Source organism: Aythya marila (genome assembly GCF_965140915.1).
Source record: "Aythya marila genome assembly, chromosome: 2".
In the NCBI taxonomy this organism is placed as follows: domain Eukaryota; kingdom Metazoa; phylum Chordata; class Aves; order Anseriformes; family Anatidae; genus Aythya; species Aythya marila.
The window spans coordinates 32,993,917-33,011,872 of NC_139043.1; the positions used below are offsets into that span (position 1 = coordinate 32,993,917).

The 17,956-nt window shown below is 37.2% G+C and overlaps 1 protein-coding gene across 2 annotated transcripts in view; it reads left to right on the forward strand.

Moving 5' to 3' along the window:
- ITGB8 (integrin subunit beta 8) overlaps window positions 1–17,749 on the forward strand; it is a 47,150-nt gene extending 29,401 nt beyond the window's left edge. Inside the window, exons 9-15 of one of the 2 annotated variants that reach the window (XM_082753493.1) lie at window positions 2,266–2,400; window positions 5,327–5,732; window positions 7,295–7,520; window positions 8,520–8,623; window positions 9,702–9,865; window positions 17,238–17,363; window positions 17,633–17,749. In XM_082753493.1, the coding sequence (XP_082609619.1) occupies window positions 2,266–2,400; window positions 5,327–5,732; window positions 7,295–7,520; window positions 8,520–8,623; window positions 9,702–9,865; window positions 17,238–17,363; window positions 17,633–17,686 (1,215 nt within the window). In that variant the 3' untranslated portion in view covers window positions 17,687–17,749. Of the gene's footprint in view, window positions 1–2,265; window positions 2,401–5,326; window positions 5,733–7,294; window positions 7,521–8,519; window positions 8,624–9,701; window positions 9,866–9,957; window positions 15,659–17,237; window positions 17,364–17,632 lie in introns of those variants that run through there. The other variant, XM_082753492.1, reaches the window with a different exon arrangement.
- The last annotated feature ends 207 nt before the right edge of the window (window positions 17,750–17,956 follow it).

Sequence of the window (17,956 nt, forward strand, 5' to 3'; positions counted from 1 at the left end):
AATCTCAGATCTTTAGTTATAAACCTGGCACTGCTATCTGGGCATCATATAAATTCAGAACAAAAAGATGCAGTGGTATATAGAGGGTTTTACATCATGAATTCTTAGCAAATGGACAACAGGAAGGATGCAGTTTGACAACAGGGTATTGTGGAAAGCAGCATTTGCTTTGCACAAAGCAGTGTGATGACTCAGGGTTTTAAGGCATTACAGCAAAGAAGAGTTTTGATAGGGATTTGAGGGAAAACAATGGAAATGGTTTTGTGAACTTCTGGGAGGAGTTCTCCACTGGAAGTCATAGTATGGGAAAGAGCATTAAGTTATTTTTTCATAAATGCTTGGCAGGAAATGGCAGCATGAAAGTGGAGACTGTCATCTTGGTAGTGAGTGGGAAGGGGGATAAACAGGTTTGAAAAAAAAACAACATGTAGTATATATTTGATGTAATAAAGGGAGCCCGCAGCAGCAGCAAAATAAAAGTGATGGATTAGACAGTTGAATTCTGTCAAGGTGTGCAAGTTACATAAACATGCAAGATTCAAAAGCTGAAAAATCAGCTACAAGCCTGTATGCAAGGTATTAATGTGCATCACATTAATTATTTGGAGATGGAATAGAATCATCCATCCATCATTGTTAACTAGGTTAACAATGCAAATTAGGCTATTTGGTTGCTTTCAGCAGCCATTGGCTTTAGTGAAGAGCCAAGTCCCATGTCTGTTACTAGCAATAGAGTGGGTTTGTGCTCATTTTTCAGTCTCGTGTTGGAAATGTTGTGCGGAAGTCAAAGACAGTCAAAAGCAGAGGAAGTATAATCAATTGCATAAAAGTTCTCTCTGGTATTATACTTTCTCTTATGAAATCAAGAAATTTCATTTTGAATATAAAGGCTTGCAGAAAACTGTAAAATACTGCTGGCAAAAAAAAAATATAATATTGAAACTCATGGTTCTTTTGCCCCTTTTAGACTGTCCATCCTAAAGTGAATCAGAGTTTTTACAGTATACTACAGGGCAAACATTCAAGGAGAGGAAATAAAAATTTACAAAATAATCCTTTTATTTAAATAGAAGATTCTGTGGGACTTTCCTGCTCCAGCCACCCCCAGTTTGTTCTTACTTTATTTTCATTTTTTTTGACAGTATTTTCCTTCCCATTCTAACTCCATTGGACTTGATACTTCTGAGGTTTTTTATCATGTTTTTAGTGGCTTGTAATATACAAACACACAGTGAACAGGGCTTGAATGTTTTGCTTTCTTGATAGCAAAAGTACTTACATAAGAAAATAAATTTAGTGTTGATGTTTGATAGCAGTGAGCCTCTTGCACTCTTTTTCTAAGCAGGGAAGCCTTAGGCTTAGTTGTGGAAAACCCTGGGTGAAAATCCCTGTCTAAAAAGCCAAGGATGAGTCACTAATTTTCAAAAAGTCACTAAGATAAGCATATGTTCAGATTCATGTAATTAAATTTCTATTTGTAACAATAAAATATCCTATTTTAAAAATAGTAAAATGCAATGAATTTTAATAATCTTTTTGTGCAATTTTCATCTCATAGAATTGTACAGAGTTTTAATATATTTGTGGAAGGAAAAAGAAGTAAAATTCTTTTTATAATTACTAAGATTTTAGAAGTTTCAGTAAATACTAGTTACGAAGTAGCTGGCTTTTTCATTATTTTATATTGTAAAAAACTCTAATGGGAATCAACCAGTTGTTGACTTACATAGACCTAGCCGACCCAAATAAATCAAACCCAGTAGCCTTTATATCACCCTAAGGTTTGCTCAGAGGAAACATTGCTGAGACAAACGCAAAACATCCGAAGTTTAAAGCATCAATTCCATTAGTAACTTTTTCTGCTGAATAATAATGGCTGTATGTATGTCTATTGTTTTATTTTGAATGTGTAGCTAAAATACAGAATAGTCTCTCAAAAAATAAGTGTTTTTTGTTACACATGGTTGCTGGAATAGATTTTCAAATTGCCAAAAATACAGCCTCAAAACCATTTTAGAAAAGCTGACAACATTTTTTATCTGGAAAACGTAATCCTCTTTATCAGAATTACGAGTTCACTGGTTGTGTATATTTGGAATGTAATCAAGTCTTTATATGGGAAACAATGCTTTAATTCATTCCTTTATTCATACAGACGAGCTTTCTTCATTTCTAGTTAGTCATAGTAGCAGTACTTGGTATTAGTCACTAGTACACATTATATATTAAGATGCAATGCAACTAAAAGTTGTTTTCTGGTTACAGAAACTAATCTCTGAAGTGAAAATCCAAGTGGATAACCAGATCCAGGATCTTAATTTCAATATCACTGCAATCTGTCCTGATGGAAGTAAAAAAACTGGCATGGAAGGATGTAAAAATGTGGGATATAATGAAGAAGTATGTTTATAGTTCTCTTTCTTCAATGATCTGGAATACTTATTTTTCTGTTTGGTTGGGTTTCAATGGTGTGAAATCTTCTAGCGATTTACTCAAACTGAAACTGGATTTTAGTGATTAATTATCACAGACTCTCTATTATTCTTGGGTTTTATTATTCCTGAATCTTATTTCAATTCTCACTAATCTCATGAGACTAAGGCTGAAAGCTTTTCCTGAAAGCTAATGTCTATTAAAACTATCCTTCTTTGTCCTTTGCTGGACACAATGGTTGTGTTCATTGTGATGAAATTTGTACTTAAAGAGGTTGAAAGATAATCACCCAATGCAAAAGAATCATTGGAATTTGTGCTACTTGGATCTGTAGGAGATGCCGCCTTTCCCTCTCCTTGCTCTGCTAGCCTTCTTGCACACTCAAAGTCATGGGTAACTAGTTTATTTTATAAATTAAATTAATGAAATGATTTATCCCCATTTGGATTGGTGCCACCTACTGAATGAAATGGCTTTTAAAACTGGAGCATCATGCGTTGTGACAATGCAGGGGAAGATGTCTGGCTTATATAAGGAACACAATTTTCTTCCGAGAACAACTTCTCTGTGCCTTGATATATTTATTTGATTGCTTGGACCAGTAGATTAATTCCTTTAGCTTGCCAGGAAGAGGTCTGTGTTTCTGGAGAGTGGGGTCAAGGAGTTCTTTCCTTCTTGCAATGTACACACAGCTCAGCTGATGTGATTTGATTGTGTCTGTGTGTAGAAATAGCAAAGCAAAACAGTAGATTAAACATGGGAGTTTTAAATATGTTCATTTAAATGTGTTTTATAATATTCTGTATTTTGTCTGAATAATTTGCTGCTGATTAGATGCTACTCTTTAAGGGAGATATGATATGTTTTTCTTCTTAACTCCTCTACAGTGTTGTTCCCTGTGTATGTCATAAGAAATAGGATTGGAATTTGTTCTGTTTAATGAAAAGAAAAATATTTATATCTGGTTCTTTTTAATAAAAAGCTGAGCCAGTTGATTGTAAAAGATTGCATGTGGTCCTAAAGCTTACTGCGGTTGAAAATGAGCCATCCTCAAGAGATTAATTTATTTTTAACCATAAATCCTCCTTTCAGTATTTGTTTACAGGCTAAATGCTTTTCCTTAATTCTCACATTCCTTTCATTGTCTAATCCTTCTTCCTTCCTTTTCTTACCAAAACACAAAAGTGCATTATATTTGGGAAGAATCCTATGGCCTCTTCAGGGTGCAAAACTAACTTTGGCAATTAGTGAGCATCAGTGTTCACGGTGCCATAATTATTTAGTTGTAATAAGTTTAATCTTTCTGCTGCTGTGTTCAGACCCATCACATTTAATGACTCACAAGTCAGACATGGTTTGTGCTTCCCTCCCATCTCCTCGCTGATCCTCCAGTGGTGTACGTGAAGATCATGTTTTCCAGCAGGGCTCTGTGTTGAACACAAAGCACGTTCTCTAGCTGCAGCCTTTCCTCCCCCCACACAATCTGCACCTGCCGTGTGAATCCTTGGGGCATATCCACACTTTCTAATGGAAGAAGCCTCAAGCACAGAGGCTGCAGGCAGCTGAGGGGTTACACGCGCAATAGTGCACTTGAAAAAAAAAAGATGAAGAAAAGCAAAAAGAGAGAGACAAAGCCTTTATGCACCCTGGATGGGACAGTTAAGAGTGCATGCTCTGCACTGCATTCTTCTCCTGTTCGTGTAGGCAGCCACGGCCTGGCTGGCCACAAAGCTGCCATTGTCAAGCAGGGTGGGGGCGCAGCGGGAGAGGGGGACCGCCAAGAAATGAATGCTCACAGTCTCTGTGGATGCTTTCAGCCTCCCATGTAATCAGTTTCTTACATTTTCAGTTCTTTTGAGCTGCAAATCTTTGTTCTTTACTGGTAAAAAGTAAAGGTACTTGTGTCTGTCAGGCCCTTATTTCACCTTGTCTTCTTGGTGGTGCTTTCTCTGCAAGGAGGCCGGAAAGAGTTCTTCACAGCCAGCAGGCTATGCAGCCTTAGTGAGAATACCCTGCCAGGAGCCCACCGGGCAAAAAAAGAAAAATAAAGGTAGCTGTGAAATACAAAGACTGCTATGGTGAAACTATCACAGATATCAAAGCTGTCAGAAATTTGGTAGTCACTGATGCCAACTCCGTGGCGGTTACCAGCCACCAAAATGAGCCAGGGCCGTGTGCCAAAGCTCTGGAAAGCCACAGGGGCTGATGCTGCACAGAGCTCTGCCAGAGGCAAGGACGCAGGGCATGGTGGTGAGGGCATGCCATGGGCAGCAGATGGGTGCTGGGTCCATCCCGAAGCTGCACTTGGTCTGCCCAGGACCACAGCAAGAGCAGCAATACTCTCTTGTTTCATTCCCATCACAGGAAAGGAAAAAATAAGCTGCTGCTAATGTGTGAGCCATTTTTGTGTTTTAGCTGGAGTAGGTAGGGCCTCCCAAAGAAAAAGTCTGTATATTTTCTGTTTCTACAGAAGGCATTTTCTGCAACAAGAACATTTATTATAGATTGTTTTTATGATGAGTATCACTGTTTCTGTTTGTGTTTATCTTGCTCAAGCTGATCTTGAGTGTTTCTATAATTTACACAGAATGAACACTTTAAATAAAAGGAGGACTGTGGTACTTCTATGGGTATTTAACTTGTATTAAACTTGTCTTCTGCAGCAGGAGAAGTAGACTACTGCTATGGTTTAACCGTATTTGTGATGCCTATCTTTGCTAATATATTTCACAAATGGGCACTGTATCTTTTCTTATTACCAGCAGGTAATAAGAAAATTATTAAATTAGAATCTCACATATAATGTGAGATTCTGCTTTATTTGTTTGTTAAAAAATGTAAGCAGTTTATAGGAAATTGTAATGATGTAAAGTATATCTGTATTTCTTCTTAGGTTCTTTTCAATGTATCAGTTACAATGAAAGGATGTGACACAACCGGAGGAAGAAAATATGCAATACTTAAGCCTATTGGTTTCAATGAAACCACCATCATTAATGTACAGAAAAGCTGTGCGTGTCAGAGTGGAGATAGTGCAAGGCAGAAAAGAGTGTGGGCTGATGAAACTTTTCCTGATGGCAGACAGCCCCATTGCAGTGACAACGACTGTAGCTCTCATGGGGATACGGTTCATTCTGAGAGGTGCAGGCAACACCCGAACCAGCCAGTTTGCAGTGGTCAAGGAAATTGCATAGATGGAAAATGTTTCTGCTACAAAAACAAGCTAGGCAAGGTGTACGGCAAGTACTGCGAAATGGATGACTTTTCCTGCCCGTATCACCAGGGAAACTTATGTTCTGGTAAGCTGCTGAATTAATGTCTGTGCTTTGTTTCTCTTTTGTTTTGTTTTCTGAGACTTTTAAGTTAATCTTATTATGGAAAAATGTGATTTAGTCAGTATCACTGTCTCTACCAGAATATATTATTTCCCCTCAAACATAATTTTTGAAGTATTTTTAAATCTGTTCTGCTGTCCTGCCTCCTTTCATTTCACTCTACACTGACCAATTTGTGAACTGAGGGACCAATTTTTTCTGCTACAGTAGGATAAATTGAGAGTAATACTAAGGGCTTTGGCAGAGTTTCTTTGGTTTTGCTCTGTTGGTGACTGTGAACTTTACATAAAATGGAGAGAAATAATGTTACCTAATTCTTTAAATACTTCATTTCAACACAAAGAATTATGGTTCGTGTTCTCAACCTTCTTCTGTAGCCCAAAAACTTTGTGAATTTATTTCTTAACCTAAGCAGACCTCTCAAATTTGTGAGCTCACAAAGCCTGAGATGTGGTGGAAGAAGAAACAGGGAAATTTTTATCTAAGAGGTGTTGGGGTCTCTCATGTGTGATGGAGTCTCCTGCCCAAGGAGTATGCCCCTTGCTGGAATGCAAAGCCTTGCACTGAGATGCCCTATGATTCCTTTACCTGCCTTTTGCCCAGCCCAGGCAGATGAAGGGGCAATCTATCCTCTATCCTCACCGCCTCTTTGGGGATCCCATGCAACCATCTCCCTGTAGCTTGTGTGTATGGGTCCCTGGATCACAAGAAAGGCTATTGCAGTGTGTGTGAAACACATACTGCTGAGGCATAGCTGGGGAGATCTCAAGAGATTCGCTAGACCTGCAAGTGCTTTATGTGCTGTTTCTGTATTTCCTAAAGGTGTTTTCCCACACTGTAAAACTGTGACTAAACATTGCCAGCATGTCAATTGTACACCTGCCTAAGTGTATTGCAACATGAAAAACATATGGATTTTGCCCTAAAGCTCTCACTTCTTTGCCTGGAAAATTATAAAGGCCACCAGAGGTTCTTTGTAGCCTTTGAGTCCTTGAGGGTGTGCATTTTAAGTTCTTATTACACAACTCACAGATCATAAATAGAGCATAGCCACCTCTCCTGCTCAGTCATCTGTCCTCTAGAAAGGCAGAAAAGCATTGTTGTAATGGATGCTTCTGAAAATAAAAAGTAAAAAATAATGGCATGTGCACATGAACTTGATACTCCGTCCTCCCAAAAGCTTGCCATTTATATGAATTGAATGCTTTATTGCTACAGAGAAGTTTATTTATTTGGCTTGAAGACTACGTTCCTGAACGTTGTGTAATTTTTAATCACTGCTGCTTTCATCCAAGGCAACAGGGAAAATCCTAGTAAAATATTTTAGGATGAGATGAAGGTAGAAAGAAGCTTTTTCTCAAATAAGCAACAAACAGTCATAAATACATATCATGGTGACAACTTCAGCCAGATTTGTTAACTTAAAAAACTTATCAGCAAGGCATCAGCAATACAAACATATGCATGTAAAAACTGACTTTCTGTTTTCATAAAAGCATATGACTCAAGATTATCTGATGTTGTAGGTAATGGTGAATGTGAAGCTGGTAAATGTAAATGCTATGCTGGCTGGGAAGGGGACCGTTGCCAGTGTTCATTACAATCAGCAAAACAGTGCCTGAATTCAAAGGGCCAGATTTGCAGTGGAAGAGGAAATTGTGTATGTGGAAAGTGTGAGTGCACTGACCCAAGAAGCTTTGGCCGTTTCTGTGAATATTGCCCTGCTTGTAACAAAGCCTGTGAAGAAAACTGGTACGTCTCTTATGCTAGACTTGATGTTTAACTGTAACGTTGAAACCAGGAGGAATATTTCTGCTTGGCTAGATGTGTGCTGTTTTTCTTAGATGTTAGGCTGTAGGAAACTCAATCAGAATTCCTTGTGCTTCCCTGAAGAAGGATAGAGGTGTGGAAGAAGAGCTGTACCTGTGCACTATCACCACCATTGCTCAGCAGAGCAGGGCTGGTCTTACCCAGAGAACAGCATTCCCCACTACGCTTGGTTTTGGTGTGCTAATTCTAAGCCATGTCATTTTTCCTTATCCATTTAAGGAAGGGAAGGAAGTCAAAATCAGCAGCCAGAGGAGGGAAGAATTTAGACCATCCTGTTGGTGACACGCAGACTGGGGCTGACTTAAAGAGTAAATTAAACCCTGTCCTTAAGCTCTCCTGTTAGCACATGTAACCTCCTGCATCCCACAGTGGATAAGAAAGTGACAGATAGGCCTCTGTTGGAAAGGAAAATGCAGTAGAAATGATTGTGTATGTACGTTCATTTGAATAATAGCTCAGCTGGAGGGACAAGCTGGGCCATGTGTGAAAAGGTGAGTGCTAGGTAAAATGCAGTTAGCCCTGCTGGCTGAAATTTGTCCAAAGTCAAGCATGTGTCCCAATGAGACTGATAGGTAAGAAAGACTAAGACTGAACTAGAGTCTGTAATGGGAAGAGATGGTGCTAGACCCTCAGCTACTCCCCTGAAGAACACACATCACAAAGTGCAGAGCAGGGGCCGGATGGAAGTGGCTTGAGGCCAGTGAGACGCTTTACTTAATTACATCTGTCTGGTCAGTTCTGAGAAGTATCACAGGGATAAAATGCATCATCACATTTCAAAAAAATAATAGTAAATGTCGCAATGTTTTTACTAACAACAGGGAAACATTATGTGCAAGTGATGCATCAGCTTGTTGATACAATCTCTGAAAGGGGAGTGCAGAGAAAGACATAGGTTTTAATGACATTTCTCTTTCATAGGAATTGTGTTCAGTGCCATCATTCTAACAATGCATCTCAAGCTAAACTTGACCAGTGTAAAACCTCATGTGCTTACCTGTTGCATTACATTGACCAAACTTCAGGTATGTGGTATTTTCTAGGTAATTTTGGTAAGAGATGAAAATCTGTCAAGATTAATAATTGAATTCACCACTGTTACAATGTCTTTCAAAAGTGTGTCAGTATTATTGTAATAACAAAGCAGGAAAAAGGGAGCAATCACTCCTAGCTTCAGGGAAAATAAAAGATAAATAATAACAGGAAATGTAACTGGCAAGCATTGCTAAATAGACTTCCCAACTCCATGAGAAGTTACATCTAATAATAATGAATCCTGCCTGAGTAATGCTTAAAGAAATATTTATAAATCTCCATTATGGAATTTGGGTGTTTTATAACTTCAGATATGTATACAGAATTTGACATTACCAGAAATTAAGAATAATTAAATAATGCCTACCTCACTTTCAGCAATGTTTAAATACTGTTCAAGTATTTTTACTGTTCAAGAAATTGTGTTCAAGTACAAAATATATACATATATATATATAGTTATGAGGACTTTGAAAGACTAAAATATTTTTGATAAAATATTGTAAAGCTTAAACGCTCCACACTGCAACAAAAAATGGCTATTTTGTCACTTCACATTTTTCTCTTTTAAGGTTCATAAACGAGAAAACTAATTGAGAACACTTTTCTCTTGGGCTTCATATTAATTAGAAGAAAGCCAACTATGTGAGAGAAGTTGGCTAGTGAAAAGAGTACTGGACAAGTAATCAAGAAACCGTGTTTTCTTTCATATTTTGCCAATGATACGTGCTCTAATCTTGTGAAAATTAAACTATTTTGGCATCGCACACCTCCACAAATTCATCTTCTCTGTTTCAGCTGTAAACTCATCAGTTGGCAGAGAATTTATGGTGGCCAACACAGTGAAGCCTTACTCTTACTTTTATAGATTGAAAAAATAATATTTGACCATTTGGTCTTGATGAGCTTTGTTTTAATAGTTTGTGTATGGCAACTTATTTTCCCTTAACTTTTATCAGACTTGTGTTACATTTATGCCCTTTTAATATGCAGCAGACATAAATGTGCTTGAGGAATGTGCAGATTCCTTGTTCTTGGCTTTTCACTTGTGTTTTCCTTTCATTGCAGAATGTTTCTCTGGACGAAGCTACTTCAGAGTGTTTTCCATAATCTTTATAGTTACATTTCTGATTGGGTTGCTTGTTGTACTTATCATCAGGCAGATAATTCTGCAGGGGAATAGCAATAAAGTTAAATCTTCAGCTGATTACAGAGTGTCTGCAACAAAGAAGGTAATTGATTTCCGAGCCATCCTATTCAGTAATATTTTCTTGCACATAAAAGTTAGCTAATTGTTGATAAAAATTGTATCTTCTCCTTCAAGGATAAGATGTTTTTGCCTACTGTTTGTACAAGAACAGTAACATACAGACGAGACAAACCAGAGGAAATAAATATCGACATCAGCAAGTTACGATTAAACGAAACTTTCAAGTGTGAATTCTGAAGACTGTGTGTTTTCTGCAAATTTCTATTTTCATCATTCTCAATTTTTTAAAAATTACCACTCTGTCAGAGTCTTGACTGTTGCTGTTTGTTTTTGTGTCATGCATTTTGTTGGATACTGTAACAAAGTGACATGTAAGCATATTCACATAATGTGACTATGTTTGAACTATAGCTGCTGTATTTTTTTATTTTTTTTATTTTTTGGAAGAGGAATGTGCGTTACTACTGTTCAGGAACATTAGTGTTGATGTAGCACTTTAATGTATTCTAATTTATTTAGTTCTGGCATAGAATGTAGATATGAACAGGTCTGACAAAGCACTGATCTCGCTGTACATGTAGCTAGTACTGATATGCTCTGTAGGAATGGACAAAGCTGTGACTGAAATATTAACATTGCTGTATGTTATAGCAATAGGTGAAACTATTCAAATGCTCTTAAATAGAGTAAATGGTACTTTTATAGTTCTCTCAGTTGACTAAATTCCACTGATTTGTCTGCTTTAGCCTCTTAGCTTTTCCTCGTTACTTAATAAAAATGACTGGATTAAATGAGTGCTTAGTTACTGGTGTGTGTGCATAGTAGTGTGTGTATACACACGTGAACACACAGATAAATATATATATATAGTTTTTTATGCATTATGTCACTTAAAGATAATTTATATCTGATAGAGAGAAATTTTTAGCTTTTTTATTTGTTTCAACATAAAAACTTTTATATGAATTTTAAGATATTTGAAAAACTAAGTGGATACAGAAAATGAGAGTTCCTCTGTCCACCAGTGTCATGCTACAGTGATGCCTACACAGCATCACTGCTGGACTCACTTCGCCTTTGGAGCCAGCAGCATCAACTCCATTGCAATCAGATAAACTGCACCAGAGATGTGTTTGGTTTGCTAGCTACATGTCAGTGTTTTGCCAAATGAGGGCTTTGTTCTTTTTGTATGTCAGACATAAGTCTGTTTTTACATACGTGCTCTTTTTTCTAAGTAAATTAGTTGGCGGGATTAGTTTTCTTGAATTCTTACTTAACCACTTCAATTTTTGTGACTGTGCATTGAGAAATGTGTCCAGTGTGATGTGAAAAATAATCTGCAGTTTGAAAGAAGGTGAGGAAGACAGGAGTCATTTTCTCAAGAGAACACATTAATTGATTTAATAAATGTATGATTAGATTCTGCCTTCAGAGATGGGCAAAACTCTTCTAATCATAGTGGGACCAATATAAGCTGATCTGAGTGCAGAATTTGAGCTACAAGGTCAAACTGAAGCATTTTCTTACCCTTGAAACTGGCTGTAGCAGTAGAAAACGTGTTATGGCTGTATGCTAATTGCAAGAGTCAGCTAACCTTTACTTACCTTAATTACTCTCCAAGACCCTAAGAAATTCTGGTCATTGTCTGTGAAATGTGCACTAAAATCTTGCTGGAAAGAAAAAAAAAATCATCTCATAAGATATTATGCAGTCATTTTAGCAATATTAATTACTGAAATATTAATCTGTAATCGCCATAGATAAGAGTAACACAAACAAAACAGGACCACTTTCTATGCAGTTTGGTAGAAATTAGTATGTATTAATATTTCATATTCAATATTTCTTAAATTCCTACTGAAATCTGAGTAATATAGAGGTGACAGGAAGGTAGGATGCAAAACAAATGAATATTATGTGAGTGTTCACAATGAATTTCTTGGGTCATGTGTCAAGTGAGGGACTGAGAAAAATAAAAACAGGAGCAGTGGTCTTTCAATTAAACTGTCATAAAAGGTTTAGATTTTAGGGCTTTTTTTTTTTTTTTTTTTTTTTTTAATAGTTGTGAACTAACATATGAAATATTTCTGAAGCAATCCTCAAAGAAGTCCCCGAACTTTCGACCATTCAGCTAAAAGTAAAGGTCATCCTTACACTGACCCTGGTTTTACTGATTGCTTCATTGTAACATCTTAGTTATAAATTAATTCTGTCTGAAGATTTGCTCTGTAATGTATTAACTATACCTTGAACTTTCCTTTTCTTTTTAAAACGCATAGAACCATTTTCCTCCCGTGTAAGTTAACAGACTCTGAGCCATTGGTATCAGTGGAATTAAGATAAAAGATCTGCAAAGGTTTGCTTACTATTGTCCTTGTCACAATTCGGTAGTATTTTTAGGCAAGTAAGAAACAAAATCTCTGATTTTCTGTTTCACTTAGCAAAACAAAGCAAAGAAATACAACCTCACTCAAGAATATCTGAGTGTTTAACAAAAGGCTAACATGGTTATGTTCTTTAAACAATTTGATACAGTTTTTTTGAACAGAAAAGATTCCTCAGCATACGTTTCTCATTACAGCTCTTAAGCTACTTACTGAAGTGTTAGCTATTGTTTTGTTTTTTTCTCTAGAAATTATTTTTTCTCTGTTAGAGGGAGTTAATTGTGCGGGTAGGGGACAATGGGACTGGGGTCTTTGGGGGAGAAAGATCTGATCTGTATCGCCCATCATCCAGACGTCACATAGCTGCCAGTCTTCTCCTGTAGCACTTTGTTGGCATTGCAGTGCTGCCTGTGAAGGGGCATGGCCAGTATTTCCTTATCACACACCTGCCTGAATGTTTCATGTGCTCTGGTTGCATTGAGCAGTCTTGCAAGACAAAATTGCAATGTAAACTGCTTGCTGTCCTAAGGCAAAAAAATATATATATATTGAATATATATAATTTTTAAGGCCTTTTCTTGCATCTCACTCAGTGTTTTGCTGTATTGTGGAGGGAGCTAGTGAAAAAGAATAAGCTGCTGCTAATGTGACAGGTCAAGGCTTTTATAAGGCCCATGGGGAGCCTATATAGAGCAGGATCCTTGGGAGGAGGCTTTGTTTCTGGGGATGGAATCTATCCATGAGAAACTCTGGCTTTACTTGGTACTTGTTTCGCTCTGCCTTTGACCATGTTTTTCAGAAGAGCTGCTGCAGGAGATGAATAGCCCAACAAAAGCCTCACTATTTAGGGAGCTGTGTTCCCTCAGCACATGACCTTAAATGAGAAAGCAGCCTGTAATTCACAAGGAATTTCCTCAGCAATTGCAGAAGGCCTGTGCTTCCTATAGTGCTTAGATATTACAGACAAATTAATTCAGATTAGTTTTCAATGTATTGTGCGTCAAAGATGCTAGTAAAAATAGGTGGGAAAAATCTATCCTCAGAATAGCACATTTCAAACTTTTTAAATAAAACTTCTTATACTACAATGCTTTAAAAATGAAAAAAAGGTCAAATGATTTGACCGCATGCCTATACCCAAAAATATACAGACAGATACTCAGACAGCACCTCATAACTGGTTAGCACGATTGTTTTTAGATTTCCTCTGAGACAGAGCATCTGCATGACTCTTCAAAGCAGATTTGTTAATGCTAAAAATCTGTGTGTATAATTTTTAATTATAATTCCACATTATTTTTACCATTTATCAATTGTATAACATTTTAGAAGTGACACTATTATGCAGTTAAAACATACATCTTCAGATTTTTTTTAGACTCTAAAATGAAGAAATACTATGCATTATTTCCAAGCATCATGAGCATGTTAGTAACATCACTGCAGATGTGTGTGGGAAAATAGATGTTTCATCCAGAAAACGTGCATATGGTATGTGAGGAATTTTCATTGTGCCCAGCTGAAATTCCCTTATGTTCACAAGCAGTGTTTCAAGTGGACCTTAAAAAGGAAGGACATTTGTATAGGCATAGTTTACATTTTATCCATTATAATCAACTGGATTTATTTTTTCCTCTCTATGGTGTCATGAAAACCTGCTATGTAAAGTATTCTTCAGACTGCAGTGGAAAAAATTATTTTCCCAGTCTGATCATATATATTTGTTTCCTGTTTAGTGTGCATACTTAAATGTACACATGTTGCAAACGGAGAGTGAACATGTGAAGCAGCTTCAAGCAACCCTTAGTCCATAAGGAATAGTGAAGCCCAGAACAGAGAGGTCCTACTGCTTTTGCAGTGGGCATCCCAAGCAGACACAAGGCACCTTACAGTTTCCTGTAGCGTCCCTACAGAGATGGTGCTCTGAGATCATACTGCTCTAGGTGTCAGGGCAGGAAGCCTTTTCAGAGCAGGCTGGCTGGGCAGGGGTGACACTGTTTCTGTCCTGTATTTCCAACGCTTGTCCACGCATTGGAAATACATAGTGTACAGTCTGCAGTCCTCAGCTCTACAGGCTTTTTACATCTTTACTCATCAAAAAATGCTTGCATTTAATCTAGAAAGAGACAACTGGTGCCAGTAAGTACTGTAAACATGGATGCTTCAGGCCTTCTTGAGAGCTTCTGAGAATGCTTTGGGCATCTACCCGTTGACTTCAGCCCAGCCCCAAGATCTGCACTTGCCAGCCTTAAGTCAAGTTTTCTGTAGCCAGGAAAGGGCACTTCTCATAGAGACATTAATGCTGAACGAGTGCTGGGTGATGTTTACTCTGCTCTATGAGGGAAACATAGTGCCAGTGTTCTTGCTGTCCACTTGAAACAGAAGAGCAAGATTTATTTAAGCAGAAATGGAGCAATAGTTAAGAGCAACATTACTTTTCAATGATGATCTTGACACTGCTCAGTGCACAGAATCTCATGGATAGCACAGAGTTGAAATTCACGGAGAGGAAAAAACAGTTAAAAGTAGCCAATGTGAGTGTATTTTATAATGAACCAAATCAGTGGGATTTCACTGAGTGCAAGCCAGCTCAGAATGATTGGTCTTTCTGAAAACAAATATGTAAATAAAAGTTGAAACAAAATAAATACATAAAAGTAGTACATTCTTCAGTTTAAGAAATGCTGCTCTGGAATGCATTTTCTCTGTTTCCTTTTCTGCATGTACTGTCAAAAAAAAAAGTATACCTCCTTTAAAAGAAAAAAGTTTTGAAATCTGGCATTCATTAAAATAATATCTCTATCCAAATGCTAACTTCTCATCCTTATACCTATATTGTGTTTGAGCTCTTCCAGTTATATTTTGAAGGGAGATGTTGAAAGATGAGAGATTTGTTTGGAAAGTCATTTGTGTTAGAAGAATTCAGTGTGCTAACATCTTCACTTTTACCTACTACTGCTTCAGAACCTAAAGATATGTTAAAGTGTCTTATTTAGCAATGGTGTGACAACTATTAAAAATACTACAGTTTTAAACTTTCTATTTAACATATACTACCTTTTGTAAAAAATATATACAGATAAATAATGTTTCTCTAGATTTTATGCATAGAGAATGTTAGTAAGGGAAAAGGTTTTAAATAAATTTGTAACTTCTTACTGTCCATTTTCCATTTTAAATGATACTTTTAAATGATACTTTAAATCACTACTTTTGTTTGTCTGGAAATATACTGAATATTTTATTATTTAAAATAGTATACTTTTATAGCTGTTTATTAATTTCAGTTGACTACTAACTTCTATTTTGATATTTATTAATGAGTTGACACTGTAGTATATTGAGATGTTTATTTTTCTATCAGAGCTGTAACAACTATGACATAGCATTATTTTAATGCAACATCATTGTACTTGCTCTCTAAAAAATAAAATCGATATTTAATCCATATGGAATTTTCATATTTTTAATGCCTAGGATATTTGTGATAAGGAAGAGATCCTCACCTCTTTAAGAAGTAAAGCATTTTCATTAAGATGTATGTACATGTCCAGAAGAGGAATTATTTGATTACAGTGTTTTTAAATGGAATAATACTGGGTCAGGAGAGATCAGTCTAAATACAAGGAATACCAGTTTATCAGTTGCAGACAAACAGATGAATGCACAATTGGGATGGGCTTTGAGAATCTGGGGAGTCAGCAGTTTGGGAGTGCAGCTGGTTTGCCTTGCCCCACTCAATTGAAATATGAATGTACCAGGAGGTGTTACCAGTCTATTGGAGACAAGAAAATACTCCATGGAGAAATGTGATCTATATGTTATTAGTAGGCAGTTACAGCATCCTTCTGCTTTGCAGTGCCTTGGTGGTAGAGGTGTTACTGCCATAGAAATGGCAGTTTCTTGTAGATGCCTCATCTATGCCACTCACTACAGACCTAAGTTGCTTTATGAGTACTGGTGAAAACACTTAAGTTTTGGAAGGGTTACACACCTTCTGTTCTTCTGCGGAATTGGTAATAATGTATGCTTTACACAATGCCATAAAATTTCTCATAAAAAGGACTTCAGACATTCTGACAATCAAAATTTGCGCTGCAAGATATATGATGCATCAGAGACAGCTGTGACACTAAACCACCTGACAACACCACTGGTAAAACCAGTTGTAGGACTTCTCTCATGTGAAGGAAAGCTCATGCTTCTAAGAAGACCCAGGTTTTGCTCTGGAGAGCAAGAGAGAAGTGGAATCAAGAGATGACTGATATGTTCCCGGTCATTAAGCCACTTAGTGGCCACACCCTAACAATATACAATAGAACAGAAAACATTGGGAAAAGGTGTACAGCAAACCTAGAAAGAAAAATTAGATAGATACGTACATATTATATAAACACATCTATCTATATGATAGATGGCAATCTGTGCATCTTGGTTACTTTTTCTGTTGAAGCAATGAACATAATCCCAATATAAACCTGATGAGATGGAGGCTAAGGAATTTCCTTTCACAGAGGAAAGAGATACATAAGCATTTACTAACACAAAGAGCAAGCAGTCCCACAGAGAAATACACATTTTCCACAGCAGCTCTTTATGGAAGGAATGAATGCTGTCAGCAACTTGCAGTAAACATCAGCCTATATCAGACATAGAATTTAAGCATGTATCTTGAGCTACAGACATGGTGTTCATTTTTTCCATTTGATATGTAAGCTCAAAGTCAGTGTTAACACTAACCTTAAGTCTCTGATAGACTGGCACCAAACAGTGCTGCACACCTTATATATTGTGGAATGATGCTAAGTGATCTGTATGAAGTCTTCCTTCATGTGAAATCTGGTAATCAGAACATACCTGTATATTTTAAAACATCCAGGTAACGGTAGGGTTTTGACACAGGCATCGTTGTATTTATCCAATTTCCATTCACATCCATGAAGCTGTCAGTCAGGGCATGACAGTGCTCTAGTTTGGCTGTAATGTAATGCAACTGCTATTTTGTTGCAGATACCATTGGCAAGAAAAAGGCTTGCTGCTCAAGCACTTCAAAGAGGAAAGAAACCTAAGTTACAGCCTCTAAAGCCGGAGGAGGACAGAGATCCTGATTTCAGCCACTTTTTTGACACCAGTCATGTAGGTGCACACTATTACAAAATTTCTCTGCCTGCATGCTTCCTATTGTGGTAGGTGCAGAATTTGATGTGATATACAGAGAGGATGGGAGGAGGAAAGTTCTGTGTTAGGGACTGCTGTAAGTTATCTGCTCAGCACAGAGGATTGAGTGAAGATCTGAGTATGCATGATGACAGCCAAAGTCAACGATTAGTATCATGAATAAAAACTTTGTTAATAGAGATTTTAACTAGTGAGGAGTTAATGTGGGTGGTTTGTTCTCCTTCTAGGTCTACAACAAAGACAAGAACCTTGGAAACACATTCCTGCTACCCTGGGTTTAAAACCAAAGAGTTTAAATATATTGTATGAATTAAATAAAAAAACTAGTTTTACAGAAACCAAAATTGTCTGGAGCTGTGTTTAAAGCACGGGTATGCTCACTGCAGTTTATGGGTTTCTGACTGCTCATCTTATGCTTGGAAGTCTTGGGCTGATCAATTCTGACTGTTCAGAATTCACATGGCATAGACTTAGGTAATCTGATTGCTCTAGAGGGATGCAAGTCTGATTTATTAGTTCTAGAGAGGCCCAACATTATCATCTCCTTGTCC